General features: G+C 31.7%; 3 protein-coding genes across 4 annotated transcripts; 2 read left to right on the top strand and 1 right to left on the bottom strand.

Moving 5' to 3' along the window:
* Window positions 1-556: 556 nt before the first annotated feature.
* On the top strand, window positions 557-3223 carry LOC108480973 (RNA-binding protein CP33, chloroplastic-like). The gene is made up of 4 exons (XM_017784130.2): window positions 557-997; window positions 1114-1212; window positions 2204-2497; window positions 2893-3223. The coding sequence occupies exons 1-4, from the start codon at window positions 671-673 to the stop codon at window positions 3001-3003; spliced, it is 831 nt and encodes a 276-aa protein (XP_017639619.1). The 5' UTR covers window positions 557-670; the 3' UTR covers window positions 3004-3223.
* Window positions 3224-3675: 452 nt separating this feature from the next.
* Window positions 3676-10012, bottom strand: LOC108480578 (uncharacterized protein At4g17910). Of its 2 annotated transcripts, XM_053026381.1 has the most exons (17): window positions 9918-10012; window positions 9710-9814; window positions 9546-9609; window positions 9405-9450; window positions 8684-8769; window positions 8520-8593; window positions 8332-8404; window positions 8046-8135; window positions 7439-7515; window positions 7141-7231; window positions 6718-6844; window positions 6522-6626; window positions 5947-6073; window positions 5786-5837; window positions 5655-5699; window positions 4437-4535; window positions 3676-3925 (listed from the first exon to the last, which is right to left on the bottom strand). In XM_053026381.1, exons 2-17 carry the CDS (start codon window positions 9757-9759, stop codon window positions 3773-3775), a joined length of 1359 nt encoding a protein of 452 aa, XP_052882341.1. In that variant the 5' UTR covers window positions 9760-9814; window positions 9918-10012; the 3' UTR covers window positions 3676-3772. The 2 variants fall into 2 exon arrangements, with proteins under 2 accessions (XP_052882341.1, XP_017639107.1); XM_017783618.2 differs by lacking the exon at window positions 9918-10012 and having other exon boundaries at window positions 9710-9910.
* A 9182-nt stretch (window positions 10013-19194) lies between these two features.
* Window positions 19195-22675, top strand: LOC108481775 (cocosin 1-like). The gene is made up of 3 exons (XM_017784857.2): window positions 19195-19583; window positions 20490-21222; window positions 22298-22675. Exons 2-3 carry the CDS (start codon window positions 20540-20542, stop codon window positions 22452-22454), a joined length of 840 nt encoding a protein of 279 aa, XP_017640346.1. The 5' UTR covers window positions 19195-19583; window positions 20490-20539; the 3' UTR covers window positions 22455-22675.
* Window positions 22676-24494: the final 1819 nt, after the last annotated feature.

Below are 24494 nucleotides of genomic sequence, written 5' to 3'. Positions count from 1 at the left end.
AATGGTTAATTTAAAAGAATGAAAAAATGTGCATATTATTATCTTGGATTTTTGGATATTTTTATTTTTTATATTTTCAATCAAATTTAGTTGATCTTTTTCTTTACCTTTTTAGGTGAAAGGATTACAAAAATAAAAATAAAAATATAAAAATACCAAATTACACAATCAGTAAATGTTAAGAGTTAAATTTTTAGAATCAAGAGTAAATTGATATAATGTATAAATATTAAGGGTTAAATTACTATTACACCAATTTTAAACCAGTGATAAAAAAGACAAAATTCAGTGACCATTTTCAACCTTTTATAGTTGGATCTGTTTACTTTTTGCCTCCTCTATTAAAAAATAGGTAAATTAATTCTTATACATGTGAACAAAAAATAAATTAAATATTTTATTAAAAATTAATCCCTATACATTAGTACAAGATAACACTATCAATTTCGCCAATTTTTAATACTATTAATTGGTAAAAAAAAATTAACAAAACACAACTTAGCTCGGTCCTCCATCATAAAAATGTTGTAAAATTCTGGAAAAAAATCTGAAAAAAAATGAAAATGACATTGTTAAATCTGCCAAATAAAATCTCTTATCCACTCATCCAAAGTTTAAATCTTTCCCAAAGTCGAAATCTTTGCTGCTGAAACTTACAAGCTCATAAAAAATGGCAGCACTTTCCTTTCCATGGTACCCTAAAACCCTATTATGTCCCAAACCCACAAAGCTCTGTTCCTTAGCTTCCCATGTATCAATGTCTACTACCCCTCTGTTTTCCCACAATTTCTCAATCTCTCCATTAATCATCACCCATAAAAATCTGAGCTTTACACTCTGTTCTACCCTGCAAGAAATAAGCTTTGAAGCTGAAACAGAGAAAACCCAGAAACCAAATGTGAAAAGAAAGCTCTTTGTCTTGAATTTGCCTTGGGCTTTTACTGTTGATGATATCAAAGATCTCTTTGGCCAATATGGGAATGTTAAAGATGTTGAGGTACCTTCCCAAAAAAATACCTTTTTAGTGATTTTTTTTATAGAAAAATATAAATTTGTGATGATTTATGATATGGTTCCTTTTGTTTGCTATGTGGAATTGTGTATTGTTTTTAGATTATAAAGCAAACAGATGGGAAAAGTAGGAATTTTGCTTTTGTAACTATGGCTTCTGGTGATGAAGCTCAAGCTGCTGTAGATAACCTTGATTCTCACGTAAGTGTTTTTTTTTTTTAATTTCTACTGTTAGTCCTTGTACTTTAATTTGTTTAATTTTAGTCTCTACTTTTTAGATTGATCAATTTTAGTCATTGTAGTTTTTGAATTGGTCAATTTAGTTTGACTCAAATAGGAGTAGTCAATTACTAGGCTTGTACTACACATAAAATTGTAGATTTAGTCTGTATTTTTCGATTGAATCATTCTAAGTTCCAATACTTTTCGAATTCTGAAATTTCAATTTTGATACAAATATTCGTCCTTAATCCATTAACAAATTTTTTAGTAACATATGAAAGTAACAAGTTGACGTGACATTAAACATATGATAATATGTTTGCTATATTGGATTTCGAAAATAGCATAACCTAATGAACTTAATGATTGAAATTTCAAACTTTGAAAAGTATCGAGACTAAAAATGATCAAATTAAAGTATAAAGATTAAATCCAGAACTTTTGCAAAGTATAAGGACTAATAGTAGAATTAAACTTTTTTTACTCTTTTTGTTTAGTTTTTGTGCTTGAAGGATATGTTTTTATTTTTCTCTACCATGTTCATTAAAGGTCTGCCATTTATATACTCTGCTAATCAACTTGGTTCAACACATTTTAATTGTTTACATTAGTCTAAAGGAAATCTTGTGATAGTCATTTGAAGGTCTCATTTATGTCAGTGGTTTATAAGTTTTATGATATTCAATTATTTTCCCGATTGAATTTTAACTCGGTTAACATTGTTGTTGTAGTAGATTCAAACATGTTTTAACGCGTGTTATTCTTTAATTAGCTCATATTCTTTTAAATGTAATAAGAGAAGTTATGATAAAAGTACGATGGAGACCTTTATACTATTAGTTAAATTGCATTTTGTCTCATCTAATGAGAAAAAGAGCAAAATGGTTCTTTGAGTAAAAAGGATATTTTATGGTACTTTTATCAAGAAATTGCTTTCCATTTGTATGTACCTTCATGATTTCTTGTGCAGGAAGTTTCAGGGAGAATTGTAAAGGTAGAGTTTGCAAAGAGATTAAAGAGACCTTCACCAGCTTCATCTAAACCGATTGTACTTCCTTCTCGCGAAATATGCCATAAGGTTTACGTATCGAATCTTAATTGGAAAGTCCGGTCGAGTCATCTCCGAGAATTTTTCTCGACCTTCAACCCGGTTTCGGCCAGAGTTATATTCGGTACCCCATCAGGACAGTCTGCAGGGTATGGCTTTGTTTCATTTGCCACAAAAGAAGAGGCTGAAGCTGCAATTTCTACTCTCAATGGGAAGGTAAGTACTAATCAGATTTGTTCTATATAGGTAAAACTACCATGGAGACTTCTGTGTCAGGAGTCAAATTGTATTTTGCCTCGTTGCTTAAAAAATTAACAAAATTGTCATTGTATGTTAGATCAAAGAGGAAACAGGTTCTTTTTGTTAATAATTTCATCCATTTTTACTGTTAAAAACTAGTGTAAATAATAGAATGCAATCCGATACTTAATATGAAGTAGGTAAAAGGGCCATAGAGGACAAATATGGCCCTTTTACCTACTGTGGTAAGGACTTAAATTGTAATGTTTATGCACTTTGTTAATGAAACTTTTTCTCATCATAAGTTTCTTTGTTTATCAGCTTGAATGAGAACACATTGTCATGCATTCCATCGTTCTTCGTTTTTGCAGGAATTGATGGACCGGCCACTACGTTTGAAATTCAGTGAGAAAACAGCCGATGAACCCGGAGATGAAAACACGGGACAAAAGGAACCCGATGATCAAACCGAAGAGTCTTAAATCTTCACTGGGATTTCATATTTCTCCATCCTTTTTCAGAGCAGTGTATACAAATGAGGAAAGTAAATGTTACATTCTCTCCAACTTTTCTTTGATGAATCAGGAAAGTAATTTGTAAATGTAACATTCTCTCTATATGTTTTTTCTTTAGTGAAATTACTTGGTAGGTCCCATTATTATAGGGATTGAATCAAATTAGTAAATTCTACCATTAAATAAACTTATTTACTTCTAGTATTTTAAAAAGAATCAAATAAAACTAAATATCAACCTTTATTGTTCAAAAGTTTATACTTAGTACCTAACAAGAGTTAATATTTTAAAAACTTTTTACGACTTAAAATTTAAAATTTAAAATTTAAAATTTAAATCTAATTGTTAACCCTCTTAAAATTATTTTGTTAAATTTAAATTTATTACAACATTTTTCTTTAATTATATTGATACCAAGAGAGTCTTTTTATTATTATTTTAAAATGTTATACCAATAAATTTAACAAAAAATATTAACAGTATTAAGAATTAAAAAGACTAAATTCATAAAAATAAAAGTACAAAACAATTCCAAATCATTCATAACACAAAATTCATTGAACAAATAGATTACATATACATATAGATGAACTATATCTAGCAAGTAACAATGGTACAAGAATTTTAAATTAATTAACATTGGAACAAAAAGGAGCCTAGTTCATAAAGGCATAAAATTAAAATCCCAAAGTTAATAGGTTCATGTTTTTGTATTGTATAACACAAATCCCTAAACCTACCAAAATTTATATTTCACCCCAGAAAAATCTACGAGTATCATGACAAAACACAATGTCAAAGAATAAGAAACCAAGATCAAAACAGCTGATAATGGCGACACAAATATGGTATCCACAGATAAATTTACCAGGCCTGTTAGCAGATTTGCCTGCATAAATGATCAAATACAAGAAAACCCGTTACCATTATTTATTTTTTAGCAAGATGATGATCTGCGACGATAAAGGAGTCTTTAAGCACATACATGACTAAAAAAAGAGAGAGTAAAAGTACTATGGAGGCCCCTGTATTAGGAGTCAGATTGTATTTTGCTCCATTTACTTAAAAAATGGACAAATTAATCCCTATATATTAAATTAAAGAGCAAACAGGTCCTTTCTATTAAAAATTTCATCCATTTTACAGTTAAAAATTGGCATGGACGGAATAACCAAACAGTTACACGTAGCGTGCCACATGTACCTCATTCTAGCGTACAAGAATCAGTTTTTAACAACAGAAATGGATGAAATTTTTAACACAAAGATCGCTTTGCTCTTTGATCTAACGTACAGGGATTAATTTGCCCATTTTTTTAGTAGAGAGGGCAAAATGTAATCTGACTTATGCTACAAGAGCCTCGATGGTACTTTTACCAAAAAGAGGGATGTTCAATTTACCACAAGAAAGGAAGCCAATAAATTTCGGTCAAATGCTCTTTCAAGACATAAAGTTTTGCGCCCGATGATGTTATCGGCAAGCAATCGCAGTGCTAATACCTGAAGCAATTGGTAAACCTTTTGTTAGCTATGCAACTCATGTGATACTAGATAATAAAACTACACACATCCATCACCATTCAAAGGGACCAGGACATTTTTCTATTATTAGGATTTGAAACACTAAATGAAACACCAACAAGCGTTTCAATTATCTTGTGTAAGTAATTGCATCTATGTTCTTCAAGTATACCAAAAACTTATGTTGCTCCGTCTCTTACTATCCAAATACAAGCAGAATAACCAAAGACAACCAAAAAAGGTAAACAGGCAAGGGTTCAATTTGTATAACAAAGTTTCTGAGTGAACTTTTCTTGAGAGGCTAATAGAGAACAAACATGGTAATTCAAACCCAAAAATTCCTAGCAGTGTCATGGTTGATAGTCAATCTTCAGATACCTAAGTAGAAACAAATAAATTTCCCTTAAGAGTCTTACCATATTGACACCATTTCTACACATTTCAAACTAAGTTTAATAGCTCCACCAAAATACATCTTAGAAGAAAAGGACACTTTGCTCACAAAATGTCTTTGTTTTTCACTCAAACTTGTAGTTGACAAGCACATATAATCATAGAACCAGTACCATCCAATCCTCTTCTTAAATGTAATAAAAAGAAATTGAGTTAATTGCATCCAACATCCCTAAACTATGACACTCATTTTAAACTGGTCTCCAAACTTCAAAACGTTCTAATTACATTCCCAAATTATTGAAACTGTTAATTTAACCATTAAATAACACGTAAAATCTTATATGATATAATTTAAAATTAAAATTTCAAAGAAAAGTAAAATGTTGCTGCATAACTTCTAAAATAAAAATAAAAATAAAGTACAACAAAAAAAGAAAAAGAAAAAGAAAGAGTGAATGATAATTCATTTAAAAGCTTCAAAACCCTCAAAACCAAGATTTTTCAACATCCATTTTTACAATATTTTTCTTTAAAATTTTCATTTTAAATTATGCCACATAAGATCTGATGTCTCGGTTAACAGTTAATGATTTTAGTAATGAAAAGACCTTATTGATATAAGGTCAATAGGTTGAGGCTGTTTGGTGCAATTAACTCAAGAAATTTTAAAAAGAGAGGAAGAAGAAGAAGAAATTGCAAAACCTGTAGATTTTGAGCCACCACCCAAGTAACATAAGCCAGGTTGCACTGCAAAAATTGCATAGCACGGTTTAGTGAATCATGATTGTGAATTCCAAGTAGTTTTACAAATTAGTAAATATACGATATCCTACCATTCTACGTGAAATTCTTTCAACATATCTGTCTATAAGCAACGTTAAAATCCTGCGACAAGCAAAGGTTACAAAAATCAGGTCACTCTTCATGCAATCAATTTTTTAGGAAAGAACACAACCAAGTTTGGCAACAAAAACGACATGAGTGTTATATATACCAAAACATAATAGTAAGAAGGCAGATTCTGATTCGTGTTTCATGCTTGCTTCGCTGCTTGGTAGTATGATTTTCAAAGAAGAGATAGTAGCTGACCTGAACACCAACAAGATACATACCCCAGTATCCTGGGTACGATAACAAGTAATCACTTGACAAAATCTTGTATCAAGATGACATGATGAGAAGAGTTACTAATAAAAAGCGACTGCATAGACCATGACACCATTTTACTCTTTTTAGATGAAAAAGAACAATTAGTAGCCTATTATTCCGTAGAAAGAAGACAAATCTCCAATGGAAGAAATGGTCCTAAAAATTAATATAGAAATTCTTTTCCCCTTATCATTTTCAATATCCTTCTAATCAATACAAGCTGTTTTTCAGCTAGATGAGACTTGAATCGAAGATCGACATCAAAATGCAAAGAATACAGTTCTTTTTCTCAGGGGATCTCAAGAATCTTACAGACAACATATCCAAGAATAAAGCTGTAGGTGCAAAAAAATAAAAACACTATGATAAAGCATACAGCAATGGGATGGGACATTAGGTACAGTCCTAAATTGTCCTTACCAAATAAGCTAAAAATTCCCTCCTTGTTTCTGCTTATGACATCCGTACCCCTTTCATTAGAAAGAAGATAAACATTTAGCCCATTAGTCAACCAACTTTGGTACCCTGAGAGTTAGAAAGTCAACTTACTGTATAGGACCAATCAAAAAGCAAATACCAGAATATAAAAACAAGCTTCATAAATATGAAGGTATACCAACTAAAATTACTGAACCAAGAATTCCAGAATATTCTGCGGGAACATTTAAAATGGATGTAAGGATAGATACACCAGCAAGTGTGAAAAAGAAATTCCAGTTGACTCCATATTCCCCCACATGTACCTACAAGGGAGAAATTCCATTAAACGAAAAAAAGTGTTGATCATCAATCATCAACAGCTAAAATGTTGAGCTACCAACATTAAGAAAGACGTCATTTAACTAAAACCAGTCTGTATAAATTCTATGCTTATTATGCAAAATGCTTTTGAGTACAAACTGGTTTGGAGCATTATTTTAGACATCTCCCAGAGTTCCATTTGTTTTATATTAGCAAGTAGATATAGTACACAACTTATCCTATTCCATTGCAAACAACTATTATTACAAAAAGTCCAGCGCAAAGAAATATATTCTACCTGATAGTCTAGACTCAATGTAGAAGCAAGTCTAGCAAATCCTAACAGTAGTAGTGGAGTTGTAGATTTAAAGGCTGCCTTCCACCAACTCCTTAGGAAGCATTGAGAAAAGTTAGTGGAACATAGATATGAAATAATATACATCTATATACTGCATACCAAATTTAGATATGCTGCATGCACAAAAGAAAATTGTGATGCCAAAATTATAATGTATGCTCAGAAGAGAAAGAATTTACAATGGTAAGCAATATACATGAGAAGTTAACACCAGCATCTGGAAAATATAACGACTCACATTGATGATTTGATCTTTCGTGCTTGCCGTGAAGTAACTGCATTCATTAGCACAAAGGAGCCAACTCCAAGGTCCATCTAAAAAAATTATGCAAGGTTCAAAAACATTAATATGATAAAATATTTGGGATTGCTATTTTCCAGGATAAAAACATAGAAGTTTACTGAAAATACAAACAAATTCAATAAGTTTTGAGATATTGGTAGGACAAGTTCAGAAGTTTTCAAAGTGAATGAATGTAGACATCCACTTCTCATACATAATAATCTTTCTGAAAGGATGTAAAGACCCCTTATGAGAACAACAATAACAAAATCTTTCTGAAAGGATGTAAAGACCCCTTATGAGAACAACAATCTTTCTGAAAGGATGTAAAGACCCCTTATGAGAACAACAATAACAAAATCTTTCTGAAAGGATGTAAAGACCCCTTATGAGAACAACAATAACAAAAATATTATGTACGAGGGTATAGGATTAAATGTTAACATGGGTTTTACCTCTAAAAAGCTGTAAATTTACCTACTTAGTACTAAATTATTAGCAAAAAGAAATAATATGCATGAAGATGAAAAGAAAAATATTAACGACCTTGATAATATCTTACCAAGCTAGTCCCGTAAGTCTCTGTCTTAGCATATTCTCTAGGATATATTCTGAAGTCAACAGCCAAGATACACAAGCATGTGATAAACATCTGCAAAATTTTCCCACTGAAAATTTATTACAAATTAAAAAATGTACCAACAGCCAAGATACACAAGTAAGTGACAAAGAATATCAATAAATTCCCACTGAAAATCTGTCACAAATTCAAAAAGGTACATTAAGCAAAGATAGTAATTTCAAAAGAAACCAATTAGCATAATATACAAGCAGGTAAGACACTATACCGTAACAACCCTATAAGATGATATGCTTGCCCTTGAAGCATTAGGTCCTTCCATGTAAGGCAAAGAGTAAGTTCTGCATTAGAAGGCTTTGAGTTAATATACTTTTACATCAAAAACACAGTTCTCTGTAGAATAATGAGTAATGATTGAAGAAATAATGCATATATGAAACTTTCATCAAGTTCTACCTTTTGACTGCAGTAAAGAAGATCAGCAAGAATAATAACCCAATCATGCATATGTATACCCACTTTGCTAGAACCTATTACACCAATAACTCTTTTATCAAACAACAAAAGTCGAATTTGGGGATTCTAACAAAATCTTTAGAATGCGAATTGGGAGTACTTACAGTGAAAATTAAGAGTGTGGGTAGAACAATGAAGACATAATCCAAAGCTACTGAGGCTAGGTAAGACTTTAAACTCCTACAAGCATCTGCTCAAACAGATTCAATGATAAGCACTCATGAATTCTACAAAGCCATATAAATTTTGAATTTCTGATCTTTATTGTTTTATTAAAAAGTGAAAATATGTCAATAATTGCTTTAATTTTGCAAAGTTTAAGATTTAGGGTGTGTTTGACAAACCGTTAAACTTTTTGTAATTTTATTATAGGGTTTACTAATTCCGCAAACAATTTTCTAATATAAATTTAGTTCTTAAAAAATTCAAAACTTAATATTTCAGCTTATCAAACAACACCTTACTCTTGCCCTTAAAAGTTAAAAAATACTTTCTCAAAAAAAGAAAAGTTAAAAATTATATCCGCTTTTTGAATGTAAAAATTTTAGTTCAATAGTTGGCCATACAGTATTTTCTATCAAAGTTTGCTTACTACTAAGTTCATAATGATTTGCAAGATTGTATGAGTATATTTTCTGCAAATTCTTAAACTGAAAAAGTAAGTATTAACCATTTTAACATTTTAAGTACAATAACTAAATCTCAAATTTCATTCGAGTATAAATATAGGGACGGGCTGCATATTTGGCCTTAATTAAAACATTTAAGAACAAGGTTTCTACAATAAATCATTTCAATTAGAGACAAAGAAATCGATAACTTTACCATTCACTGTTTGAGAGCAGAAAGTGTGCCGCAAAAGCATTAGAAGCTGAATATAAAATTGAAAAGAAATTTTAAAAATAACACACATTTATTTGAGAGATAAAACAAATTAAAATGAAATTGAAGTGTCGATAAACTTACAGCTACATTATTCAAAAGAGCGGAGACTTCAAGCATGGAAGATCCAGGCAAATTGCTCACGAATCTGTAGATTATAGTATTTTATTCAATAGGATTTGCAATTATAAGATTAAATTTAAAAAAATTGGGAAATTTGAGAAGAAAAAAAAAAGAGAGTAACTAACTGTTCTCTTAGGTGCTTGTTGGGATTCAAAGATCTTGGGAAGGAATCCATTGACGAAGAGTTTGAAAACGCAGTTGTGAATTTATTACAGAAGATCAGAGCTAAGCTAGTAAAACAGGAAAAAAAATGCAGAAACTAGAATCAAGTTTCTATAATCTAACACAAAAAAATTTAAAAATAATTGCAGAAGCGAGCGTAAATTCTCCCACCTTTTAGCCAAACACCATTTTTCACCTTGAATGGGTCAAAAGCCGAAAACCTGGTGGACTCGACGATTGTAAATGGGTTAGGCTTTACCATTGTTGTGGCAAGTCATGGGCCAAGAACCCAAAAAATAGAAAAAAAAAAGGAACGAGCTTTTAGGGATTTTGATGGGCTTTACCTTTTTTATATGTTTTTGGGTAGAGATTTCGAGGCTTTAATTCTTCAAATCGGGTCAAGATCGGGGATAGGAAAATCCATTTCAGTCTAATTACCAAAATACCTTTTTTTTATATATAATATTAGTTTAAAATAAATGATAATAAATTTTATATTAAATTCTTTTTCATTGGATTCGGGGCAGGTAAATTAATATTTAATTTTAGATCGGATCGAATCAAAATCAGGTTATATTAGGAATAAATTGAATCAATTCAAGTCGAGTTGGATATGGATAATTTTTCGCCTATAATAAAAAAATGTATCATGAAAGAATCCTTGATAAGATTAGCAAACATGCTCTATGAAAAACCGAATGTTTATCACAAGGAAGCAAGCTTACACTCGTAAAGTTTACGTTGACAACAATCCTCTTCTACTTGATGTCTTGTTTCGAGGCTCTCATATATATATATATATGCAATAAGATTTAAGCAAACGATCAAAGCAGGAAACAAGAAAGAAAATTACATTTATACACCTGATAAAACTATTTATACTCCAAAAAAACAAGAGGCATGTTTTGGGACGAAGTCAAAAATTATTTGTAATCCGTAAAATCTCCAACTCTACTAATGCTGTGCGCTGGTGCATTCATCCCTCATCCGGGCCGTGGTCCCCATGGGAGCATTTCAATCAAATAGACTTTCAAATTTCTATTTACTAAAGATTTTTTTAAAATTTAATTAATTTAATTATTTACATATAAAAATTTCTTTTCAATGTATGTGAAAAATATTATATATTTTTTTCATAAAAGATATCGTATTTTGAGAGAAAAAAGAGGATGTGCTATGAACAAAAAATTTATATCTCAAAGTTATTAAATTATTAGTAAATTTACATTTTAGTCATTTAATTTTAAAATGTTACAAAATAATTAATTAATTATTGAAAATTTTATTTACATCATTGGGTTATAAAAATTGTTATTGTATGGTTTTATCTGTTCTCACCGCTTGCACCAATTGAAAGCTCTCTTTCTCCTTCTCTTCTATAGTTCAGCTTTTTTATTAAACAATTTTGAATATCATGAACCTGTAAACCAAAATTCTATCGTCACTTGGAACTCGTTAACTAAACTTTTTTTTAACAAAAAACCTAATAACTAGTGACTTAAATAAAAATTTTCGAATAATTTAATAACTTTTTATAATTAAATAACTAAAATATATATTTTTAATAATTTAATAACATTAAATGTAATATATGATGAGTATGGCTTACAAAGATGCGGCATATATGATAAAACATCAGTTGATGTTCGGTTAAAACTCTAATTCCCCAACTGTTCTTATAGTTGAGGCCATAAGGTTATTGGATCAGAGTTGAATTATTATCATTATCACTTTGTTGAATGAAGAATTAATTAAAAGATAATTATCAATTTTTCTTAATGAATTTGTCAAGGATTTATCTGTTTCTCGGAGGAGAATATCTTACTATTATTCGACCTATAAATTAGTGTCATCCTCCTTAAGTGATTCACGACTTGGAGAGCTGGAAATCTACAATAATTTCAAATATATGTAACTAGCCTTGTTTGTTTTTCTTGTATTGAGAACTAATTTGTTTTAAGTCGAGAGTTGTTTCTGGAGTATGTCGAGTGATTAATTATTCTCTATTGAGGTTACATGAATTTAGTTTGTAAGGGGTTATGGGCTTTAGCTAATATAAACAGATTATCACAGTTATTTGATTTGGTGATTGAATAAGAGTATATCCTAAATTCTGAAGTCATAAGATCATTGTATTTGAACTGCGTAAACAAAAACTAATTTTATGATTTCTTTATTTCATTTTTTATTTCCTCATTCGTTGCAACAAATTTTGAACTTAATCGAATTTATCGTATCTGTAAACTAATCTTTTTCAAATAGAGAGATTATTTATTCTCAAATGGGTGGATTCGAATCTACAAACATGAATCTTTATCTCCATACAACTCTCTGTATTTTCTTAGAAAATATGTTAAGGAATACAAGCTTCTAAATAAAAAGAAGGGTTTGGATTGATTTATTATCGAAGAGATCATGTATGGAAGGGAAACTCTTTCCTATTTACAATGTTATCTTACTAATAATGGAATTATTCAAAATTGTGTAGAGACCCAACAAAGATAGGCTACTCTACACTTAGTCGTGATTCTCTTTTACCTCTATATATTGTCTAAAAACTTTGTTGTATTCGCTTGTTGCTTGGACCATACAAATAATTTGTTTTTGTACACTGAATCGGCCGGCAATCTGAATGTGAAGGTTTTGTCCACCCAACCCCAATCTCATCTACTCCCAATATAACTTGATTCCACTTTGATCCAAAATTATATATTAATTTATTCGTTCTAAACCCAACTCACAAAATTAAAGATAAATTCAACTTTAATTTGACTCGAATTTCATATTTTTATTTTTATCAAAATAAAATGATAATTTTATTATTTTAATTTTTTAATGATACCATTAATTGTTTTTAAGTATAATTATGCTAGGACCACGACATATTAATAGAAATTTTAGTATCATAAATTTTAAACTTAATATTATATATATAATGATGTTTTGACACGATTAAATGTAGATTTAAACTCGATGTAATCTATCCGAAACTAGATTTTAAAATTAAAAAATTTCAACCTTATCGAATTGAATCGAATCGTGTTTTTATCGAATTGAATCAAATCGTGTTTTCATCCCTACTCAAAATATTCTATTATTTTTAGATTATTGATTCATATGTTTAACCAAACCTAGCAACAAGCAATAGTAGAAGCATTATTTATAATAGCATCCTGAACGTGCCTCATTCAGTGTGATTGTCGACCCCGTTGTGTTGTCTTTGTCGGTTTGATTGTTACATATCAATAATCAAACGTATTTTTCAAATTTATTATTGGAACCCACCCATTTGTTTGAAAAGTCAAAATGGGTGGGCACCGAAAGTAGAAAGTAATATTGGTTGGCAAGTTGGGTTAAAAGTTGGCATGGGATAATTGCAATTTTGGTCCCTAATTGTATAGGGACATTGCAAGTTGATCCTTGAACCTCAACTATAAATAGACCTAACCATTTCTTACTTTCTTCATCCCATAATTGCCATTCTCTACTTAAGGCATTATTCTCTCTCTCTCTATTTGTAAATTTCACTTGTAATTTTTGGAGTGAAATATATTTGGTAGTGCTTGAGGACGTAGGCAAAATTTTTGAACCTCGTTAAAATTCGTGTTCTTTATTATTTATTTTGCATATTTTGTGAATGTGATTGTAGTGATTTATTGTGCTATTAAATTACGATAGAGGGATATTCTGGCTAGGAAAGACTTGGTATTTAAGTGATCTTCGTGATTTACCTCTCTTTCCTGGGAATTGAACTTAGTGTGATTTTTCAGTACAATAATTTTACTCTTTCACACGCTTCCGCACAACAATTGGTACCAGAGCCAGATTCGTACTTGGGGAATACAACCGTTTACAGTACTATTCACGTATACGACACTATTCACGTATATAACACTATTCACGTATACAGTATTATTCACGTATACAACACTATTCACGTATACAGTACTGTTCACGTATACAGTAGTTGGGATTGAGGAGAAAAATGGCAGCAGCATTGTCATCAGCAAGGACTACTGTGACAAATGCAAAATTTGAAGTAGAGAAATTTGACGGTACCAATAATTTTGGTATGTGGCAATGTGAGATCTGGATGTCTTATGTCGCAAGAGCTAGATATAGCCCTTGAAGAAAAACCGACAAGATGGATGACAAGAGTGGGCCAAGATCAATAGACAGAGTGTGGTACAATCCGCCTATGTTTGGCCAAAGAGCGAAGTACTCTGTCATGAGGGAGACATCGTGAAGAAGTTATGGGATACACTGGAAGAAAAGTTTCTAACGAAAAGTCTTGAAAATAGGCTTTATATGAAAAAGAAACTTTATCGATTCACGTATGCACCGGTATGTCGATGAATGACCATGTGAACTCATTCAATAAAATTTTAGCAGACTTGCTAAATTTGGATGAGAAATTTGAAGATGAAGACAAGGCATTATTGTTGTTGAATTCCTTCCGATGAATATGATCATCTTACCACCACATTGCTTCATGGGAAGGACACGATCACATTTGATGCGATCAGTAGTGTGTTGTATAGATCCGAGACTCGAAAGAAAGATAAAAGAGATCACAGAGATACAAGCTGCAGAAGTCTTAACGAAGAAGAGGTCGTTCACACAAAGACAGAATCTGGTAGAAGGAGAAAGTCCAAAGGGAGACCTGCCAAAGATGAATGTGCCTTTTGCCGTGAAAAAGGGCATTGGAAAAAGAATTGTCCTAAGCTACAAAAGGGCAAGGCTATTTCTAATGCATGTGTGTGAAGCATGATGAGGAGTCGGACTTTAGCTTGGTTGGCATGGCAATGGCATGTCAAACGGATGAGTGGATTTTGGATTCAGGATGTACTTACCATATGTGTCCTAATAAGGACTGGTTTTCTAGCCTTAAAGAGCTAGAAGGTGGAATTGTTCTTATGGGCAATGATAGTGTTTGTAAGATAATGGGAGTAGGTACAGTCCAATTGAAGAATCACGACGGCTCAATCCAAGTCTTGACAGATGTTCGCTACGTACCTAGCCTGAAGAAAAATCTCATCTCATTAGGGGCTCTAGAATCTAAAGGGCTCACAATCACTTTGAGAGATGGATTACTAAAAGTAGTAGCTGGGCAATTACGGTGATGAAAGGCACAAGAAGAAATAACTTGTACTTTTTAAATGGAAGTACAGTTATTGGATCAACATCAACAGTTTCTACAAAAGATGTAGATTCAGAGGCTACTAGATTATGGCATATGCGATTGGGACATGCTGGTGAAAAAGCTTTGCAGACATTGGCGAAGCAAGGCTTGTTGAAAGGTGCAAATTCTTGCAAAATGGAATTCTGTGAACATTGTGTTCGGGCAAGCGAAGAGGGTAAAATTTGGTCCAAACAATTCACAATCTGAAAGGAATTCGGACTACGTTCACGATGATGTGGGGACCTACCAAAGTAGCTTCTTTGGGAGGTATGCACTATTTTGTTACTTTTGTTGATGATTATTCAAGAAAAGTATGGGTGTATCTAATGAAAAGAAAAAGTGAAGTTTTGGATGCATTTCTGAAATGGAAGAAAATGGTGGAGACTCAGACTGGTCGAAAGGTCAAACAACTTCGATCAGATAATGGTACCGAGTACAAAACGATCCATTTCTACAAGTATGCCAAGATGAGGGCATTGTGCGACACTTCATGTTCGGGATACACCATGCAGAATGGGGTGGCAGAACGCATGAATCGAACTATCCGAGAAAGTTCGATGTATGTTGTCTAATGCTGGATTGGTCAAAGAATTTTGGGCTGAGGCAGTTACATATGCCTGCCATCTAATTAATCGTTTGCCATCACCGCAATAAATGGAAAAACTCCTATGGAGATGTGGATCGTTAAATCACATCGATTATGATTCTTTACATGTATTTGGTTCCACTTGCATATTATCATGTAAAGAATCTAAGTTAGACCCAAGAGCAAAGAAAGCATTATTCTTGGGTATAACCGATGGAGTAAAAGGATACCGTCTCGGTGTCCCGATACAAGGAAAATTGTTTTCAGAGAGATGTGACTTTTGATGAATCAACCATGTTGAAGTACAAGGATTCACAAAGGATGACAAAACCAGTAAGTACTTTGCAGCGGTGGAGCTTGAAAAGGTTAACGATGATCCAGCTAATATTGAAGGGACAAATGATGAAGAGGTTCCTACCCAAGAACCTCTACAGCAACAAGATTCAATTGCATATAGAAGGCCAAGAAGAGAGATTCGAAAGCCTACTCGCTTTGATGATATAGTGGCCTATGCACTTCCAATTACAGATGATGATGTTCCTTCTACTTACACAGAAGCAATAAGTAACCCTGATGGTGTAAAGTGGAAGCAAGCAATGAATGAAAAAATGCAGTCTCTTCATAAAAATAAGACCTGGGAGTTGGTGACATTACCAAAGGGGAAGAAGGCAATTGGATCCAAATGGGTATATACAAAGAAGGAAGGATTTCCTGATAAAAATGAAATTCGATACAAGGCTAGATTGGTAGCAAAGGGTTACGCTCAGAAAGAAGGAATAGACTACAATGAAGTGTTTTCTCCAGTTGTGAAGCATTCGTCTATTCGGATTTTGCTAGCCTTAGTTGCGCAATATGATCTTGAACTAGTTCAGCTTGATGTGAAGACCGCGTTTTTACACGGTGATTTGGAAGAGGAAATTTATATAACTCAGCCAGATGGATTCAAGGTTGCTGGAAAAGAAAATTTGGTTTGCAAACTGACAAAGTCGCTTTATGGATTGAAGCAATCTCCGAGGTAGTGGTACAAGCGATTTGATCAGTTCATGAAAGGGCAGAGGTACACAAGAAGCAAATTTGATCATTGTGTGTATTTTCAGAAGCTACAAGAAAGAACTTTCATATACTTGCTCTTATATGTTGATGATATGCTAATAGCATCTAAGAGCAAAATTGAGATTGAAAGATTGAAGACTCAACTCAATCTCGAGTTTGAGATGAAAGATCTAGGAGAAGCTAAAAAGATTCTCGGCATGGAAATATGGAGAGATAGAGCTCATGATAGAGTTAGCTTGTCTCAGAAGCAGTATTTGAAGAAGGTACTACAGCAGTTTGGCATGAACGAGCAGACAAAACCTGTAAGTACCCCGTTGGCTTCTCATTTCAAGCTTTCTGCACAACTATCTCCTTCGACGAATACGGAACGAGAATACATGTTGCAAGTTCCGTATTCTAATGCAGTGGGTAGCTTGATGTATGCAATGGTGTGTACAATACAGACATTTCACAGGCGATTAGTATAGTGAGCGGTATATGCATAATCTCGAAAAGGACATTGGCAAGCTGTGAAATGGATTCTACGGTATATTCAGAAGACCGTAGATGTTGGATTACTGTTCAAGCAAGATAATACACTTGGTAAAGGTGTTATTGGGTACGTTGATTCTGACTATGCCGGTGATTTGGACAAGCGAAGATCAACCACCGGTTATGTGTTTACACTTGCTGGAGGACCAATAAGTTGGAAGTCTATATTACAGTCTACAGTTGCATTGTCAACCACAGAAGCCGAGTACATGGCTGTAACAGAGGCTGTAAAGGAGGCTATTTGGTTACAAGGTATGGCTAAAACCTTGGGGTTGGTCCAGGAGCATATTAACGTGTATTGTGATAATCAAAGTGCTATTCATTTAGCAAAGAATCAAGTTTATCATGCACGTACAAAGCATATTGACGTACGTTTCCACTTTGTGCGAGAAATTATTGATGAGGGGAAAATTTGTCTTCAGAAGATCAAGACTGCAGATAATCCCGCAGATATGATGACCAAGGTGGTAACAGTAACCAAGTTTGAACATTGTTTGAACTTGATTAATATCCTGCAAGTTTAACAGTTGAAGAAGGCACTATCAAGTATTGTTGTCAAAGGCAGAAAGAATTGTGTGAAGATAAGATTATCCTAATCAAATCTTCAAGGTGGAGATTATTGGACCCCACCCATTTGTTTGAAAAGTCAAAATGGGTGGGCACCGAAAGTAGAAAGTAATATTGGTTGGCAAGTTGGGTTAAAAGTTGGCATGGGATAATTGCAATTTCGGTCCCTAATTGTATAGGGACATTGCAAGTTGATCCTTGAACCTCAACTATAAATAGGCCTAACCATTTCTTACTTTCTTCATCCCATAATTGCCATTCTCTACTTAAGGCATTATTCTCTCTCTATTTGTAAATTTCACTTGTAATTTTGGAGTGAAATATATTTGGTAGTGCCCGAGGACGTAGGCAAAATTTGCTGAACCTCGTTAAAATTCTGGTGTTCTTTATTATTTATTTTGCATATTTTGTGAATATGATTGTAGTGATTTATTGTGCTATTAAATTACGATAGAGGATATTCGCTAGGAAAGACTTGGTATTTAAGTGATCTTCGTGATCTACCTCTCTTTCCTGGGAATTGAACTTAGTGTGATTTTTCAGTACAATAATTTTACTCTTTCACACGCTTCCGCACAACATTTATAAATTTTATTTTCCTGTATTATGTGCTAACTCAAATGTAACAGTTAAATTTGTTTCGTTAAATAAGTGTCATTAGTTCTGTATTATGTACAAAGTTATAAATTTAGTCCACGTTTACCAATTCATGTTCAAGATTCGTGACTACTCATCCCAACAATGTTATCTTCAATGTTCAAACTACGTTATCTTATTGGGAGTACAATGTATCTTACCACTGTAACCGATACTTATTAGTGGATATAAGGCACATGTCATGAAGTAATAATGAAAAAGAAAAAACTTTGGGCAGATTGAATTCAGGTTTTGTATGAAATTTCAAGTTCAAGTTTAGAATAAATCCATCTCCCCTAGTTGCCATCGCTAGTAAAAGTAAGGTATTCAATATTGTATCGATGGGCGTATCGTTTTTGCCTTGGTACAAATATATACTGGTATTGACATGTTTGATGTATCGTTTTAAATTTATTGATATTTTAAAATAATTTTCACACATATATTTCTAATCTAATTATTAATTTAAATATTTTCACATGCATATTTTAACTTTTAATTTCTTAATAAATTATATATTATCTTGTTAAAATAATAAATTATACATTATAAACATGCAAATATATTACATATAAATTTTAAAATTATTAATTAGGTTTGATAATTTAATTTAATAATTATTAATTTTAAATGTAATTATAGGAAAACTAAAATGGTTAAGATAAAAAAATAAAAGTTAGTTTAAAAATGAAAAAATTTATCAACTAGTACATGTCTATACACATTTGTACAAGTCGATATTAATTAAACACTAAACTTAAAACACATAAAATGGTCTAAAAATTTTTGACCCGTACAAAATTTAGACTACTAGATGTCGGTTTAAAATCGAAACAATTTCGGTATGATATTGAATACATGTATAAAAGCCTAATTTTTCTCATTTAAACTGTTCGTCTAATGGCTTTTTATCCTTTTTAAAGTGTTCCTCATTTTTCTCAGTGAAATTCATTACATGGTTGTAATTACCAAATTGACGTTTATACTGAAAAGCTACTCAATGTTTCCATCTCTCTCTCTATATATGGGTGTTCATTGTATTTTTCATGTATAACTGATTTGTAGAATTAAGGTAAGGTAAGAAAAATGAACATGGACTTGTCTCCCAAGTTTCCGGCAACGTTCACAGAGACTGAAGCAGGCGTGTACTACCACTGGGCAGCTGCCGATTCTCAAGTCCTTGGTGAGGCCAAAGTTGCAGCTGGTAAGCTTGTGTTGAAGCCTCGGGGCTTTGCTCTTCCTCACTATGCCGATTGCTCCAAAGTTGGTTATGTTCTTTAAGGTGAGTCTTGAGTGGGTAAATTCTATAATGGTCCTTGTAATATGTGTTTTTTTCGGATTTAGTCCCTCTATTATTATTTATTATTTACTCATTTCTTGCCCCTCAATGTGTATGTTCAGTTTTGATTTTTTTTTTCTTTTAATTCTTTCAAATCATTTGACAAAGCTTTTTTTTTTTTAAATGCAATGACATGGCATATATATATCTTTGCATTTCTTTTCATAATTTAAAGGAAGACAAAAAGAAAAAAGAAATGATATTTGTCCAGCTGCAAAAAAAATTAAAGTATGAATGTCACATTACAATATGTTCACATAAAAGCTAGATCAATTTATTTGGTTGAATCAATGAGGAAAAGTTTGCCCGAGGACTGAAATTGAAAATAAAAATTTTAAAAAAGTATAGGACAAAAAAAGATAAAATTACAGTAGAACTAAATCTATCAAAATGTGTAGTAAAAGGATCTTTTATATAATTAAAATGACTATGTGAACTGTTGCGGCCAATAAATCAAGTATTATCCACAATTACAAAAGCATAAAGTTTGGTTTAAATATCAAGTCCAAACTAAAGCTCTTCATCCCTGTTAAGCCATATGCGGTATAATGCATTCACTAATCTATTTACCGATCTCTTACCGATCGGGTAGTCAGATTAGAAACTGGTTGGTATATGAATCCAGATAAAGAGATTGAATAAATTTCTGAGTGAACCTCTCTCAACTGATAAAATTAGAAATTGAAATGAAAATTGACAATTAAACTAGTTGCTATAATTTTTGTAGTTATTTATTTAATTATTGTTGAACTTAGTGTCAAATTGATTGAGTCAGAAATTGATAATCTAATGAATTCAACCATCAATCCGGTTCTTACAATATTGACATTACTTTTGATTTATCTTTAGGTAAATGTGGAGTTGCATTAAGAATACCAGGCATTAACACAAAGGAAAACATGGGTTTCATAGGTGTTAAAAAAGGGGATGTTTTACCAATTCCCTGTGGATCAGTTTCATCATGGTACAACTATGGAGATTCAGATGTGGTTGTAATATTCATGGCTGATGCAACCAAGGCCTATGTCGCCGGAGAAATCACCTATTTCTTATTAACCGGACAACAAGGTCACTTACGGGCTTTCTCCCCCGAATTCATTGCCAAAACTTACCAAATCAATGCCGACAAGGCTAAAAACCTTGTTGGCAGCCAAAAGGGCGTGTTGCTTATCAAGCTTAGTGAAGAAGAAGCACGAAAAATCCCAATCCCGAACGAGGAGGTATCAAATATTTTGATCCACAACATGGATGCTTCACAACCCGACGTTGAAGTCGACAATGGTGGCAAATTGACTACCATAAAGGGTACGGAGTTTCCTTTGCTTGAACAAGTGGGGATTGATGTTAGTCGCTTGGTGCTTGAAAGCTGCGCCACCAGGGCACCGTCGTACGCAACGGAGCCACAAGTTTGCTACATCGCGAAAGGAAGTGGTGAAGTGCAAATTGTGGGTATCAATGGCAAGCTTGTGTTGAACACTAAAGTGGAAACTAGTCAATTATTTGTGGTGCCGAAGTTGTTCGCGGTTGTTGTATCTGCTGATGAACAAGGCATAGAATTGGTCTCAATTGTAACATCTACAAGGTAAGCAAATTATTTTATTTCTTTTATAATTAGTTATATCTATATATATATGTATGTTTTAGGGATGACAAAACCCGGCTTCTGGGCGGGGTGGTGGTTTTTTTGGATGGCAGAGTATGAAACAGCTCTAATAATTGCTTGCTTTGATCAGGGATGAAGTCATAAATTTTTTTGGTAAGGTCAAAATTTAGTTATATATTTTTATGAGGGGTAAAATGTAGTTTTACTATTTTATAATTTTTTTAAAGGACCCAAACAAATTTTCATCATTTTAAGGGATCAAATTGTAATTTTATTATTCATTAACTTATAATTTTATAAATTTTAGAGTCTAAATTACAAATTTCTCATTTTAGGAGAGTCCAAAACTCTACCTACCCTTTCTGACGTCACCCTTGACCCTGGCTCATTTTATCCTAATACATGAAATTATCATTTCACTTTAAACCCTTATTATTACCCTTTTAGTATTATTATTATTTTGAACAATCTATTATTTTGAACAATCTCATTATAAGTTCTAATTATATTTGATCTATTTGATATAATGCTTAGAATTACCTATAACCCCTTCCTAATCCATAAATAAAAGGACAATGTGATTCAGCGCACTCAAATTCACGTCTTCTCGTATTGGTAACAACACCAGACCAATTGAATTAAGACTTAATCGGTCTCTAAACCCTTATTATTAAAAAGTAAAAAATAAATAAATTTGCATGGTAAACCTTAAATTCTTCTGTCTTATATGTATATATAACTATTACTTCAAAAAAATTTATATATAATAACTATTAAAAAAGTAAAATTATCATCTTACTTTTATATAATGTATTTGATGTATGACAAAATTGTATGTATTCTATATTTCTTTCATAAAAAAAAAATCAAAATAAAATAAGACGAGACAAAAATAGATGCATCCAAGGTAATAATGATGTATCGAAGTTAGGGTGGATGGCAAGTTCAGTTGTGGAGCACTTGACAATATCCATTCCTATCCAGTTCTATATGATCCTTAATATATTTATATTTTTCATATATATAATTAGTTTCTTTTTTAATTGATTTGCAGAGCGGTAACGGGAGAAATAGCCGGTAAAAATTCGATTTTGAAAACGATTCCATCAATATCGCAAATGAGCTTTAATGTGAGTCAAGAATCAATTCAACATTTCCTGCAGATGTTGGAAACTGGCACCATTATTGTCCCCCCAATGAATTTGTACTAATCTTAATGCCGATCATGGAGTGTGATCAATAAATTTATGTTTCTCCCATTTATGGGTTTTAATAAAAATGTATTATCAACCTGAGTACTCATAGGTCCATTAAGTAAAATGAGTTGATTTATATTCGAGATCCAAGTTTAATTTATAGTATCACTTATATAATAGTGTAATCTATATACGTGAATGTGTAAATTTGAACTTGTATTATAATAAAAATGTAATCTAAGTATATTGGAATAAAGTGGTTTAAGAATTGACCCTTGTCAAATTTGAATAATATATTCATTTTAAAGTGCTAATTAATTAATCTATTCATGTGTTGGGTTACTTGTCCAGATTTATAGATTTGTCCTAAATTTGGGAGGATTTAGACAAAAAAATTAGACCCGTTTAAAATATGGGTTGGGCTTAGGCTTGAACATTCAAGGCTCGAGTCCAACCTGACCCGTTTTTAAGTTTATAATATTTTTTATATATTATGTAATTGAGAACACTTTTAAAAATTAAACTTATACTAAATATATAACACTACTCTAATGTAAACATTAAAATAATGTTAAGATGGCTATATAAAAATATAAAATTATTAAATATTAACTTAAAATCATATAGATAATTTTAAAAAATAATATGGGCGGGTCTAAAATAAACTTGGGTTAATCTTTTGAAAATATGAGTGGGTTTGCAAAAAAATTTAGACTCGTATTTTAAACTAAACCGAACTTGAGCAAGTATATATAAAATATATTAATATCATACTTAAACTTGAACTAAACCTAACCCGACACGGTCGACAAACACCTTTAGTGCTACTATTAAAAGCGTGAAGGATATTGGTTTTTATATGTTTCATTTAGAGCACGTTGGATTAGAGTGGTTTATGATTAGAGTGGTTTATGAGATGGGTGATGTCAAATTTGAATATAAAAAGTAATAAAATATTGAGTAATTAACATTGCTAGTTACTTATCTATAAGGAAGATTTTTTTTGTCTCTTAATTATAAAAAGTTTTAAAATGGTCATTCAATTATTTGATTTTTTTTGTTTTTGTTCACCCGCTGTTAAATAACTAATGGAAAATTGATGTGGTAACTTTTAAAATTGGCATAATAACAACTTTAACCCTTAACATTTATAGTTGTGCCAATTTAATCTTTGATTCTAAAAAATTGAACTCTCAATATTTACACATTGTGTAATTTTATCCTTTTGCTCTTTTGCTTTTCTGTAACCCTTTTCGACATTGTCCCTGCATTGATTCAATGAAAAAATGAGCATCGACAAGAAATAGAATGATCCAAATGTTGAAAATGAAAAATAGTTGATTCAATTGCTTGAGAATAAAAAAAAAAATACACGCTTCATTAATTCAACCCAATTGTAAGCCTAATTGGTTAAAATATTTTGAGTGTTAATCTGCTTCATCAATGATGGTCGACTCAAACTAACAAAAAATGAATTAATTATCATTGAGAGATATCAAATTTTAGTTATTTGAAGTACAAGGAAACCAATATATTTGAAGATTGTTTAGTTTAATAATAAAAGGAATTTAAAAAAATGTATTTATGATTGTCTAGTTTAAAAATAAATGGATTTTTTTAAATGTGTTTATGTATTTATTTTAATTTACACATTTTGTATGTAAAAGAGAAGATAAAATTAGGTGATGTGTGGGCTAAATTTTTTAAAAATAAAACTAAATTGACACAATGTGAAAACATTGAGAGCTAAATTTATTATTATTTCAATTTTAAAAGTTGTCATGTCATCTTTACATTAATCATTTAACAATGGGTGACTAAAAAGAAAAAAAATTGAGTAATTGAATGACTATTTTGTAACTTTTCATAGATGAGTGATAAAAAGGAAACTTATTCATAGTTGGATGACCACCAATGTAGTTTACCCAAATAATAAAGCATTTTATTATTTATTTTAAAGTGCTACTACTAAAAGTATGAAAGATAATTAAAAATATTATGGAGATCATTGTACCAAAAATTGGAGTGCATTTTGTCTTTTTTACTAAAAAAGTA

The sequence above is a fragment of the Gossypium arboreum genome, chromosome 1 (assembly GCF_025698485.1).
Source record: "Gossypium arboreum isolate Shixiya-1 chromosome 1, ASM2569848v2, whole genome shotgun sequence".
NCBI lineage: Eukaryota > Viridiplantae > Streptophyta > Magnoliopsida > Malvales > Malvaceae > Gossypium > Gossypium arboreum.
Note: the sequence above shows the minus strand (reverse complement) of the source record. Positions and strands in the feature narration are given on the sequence as shown.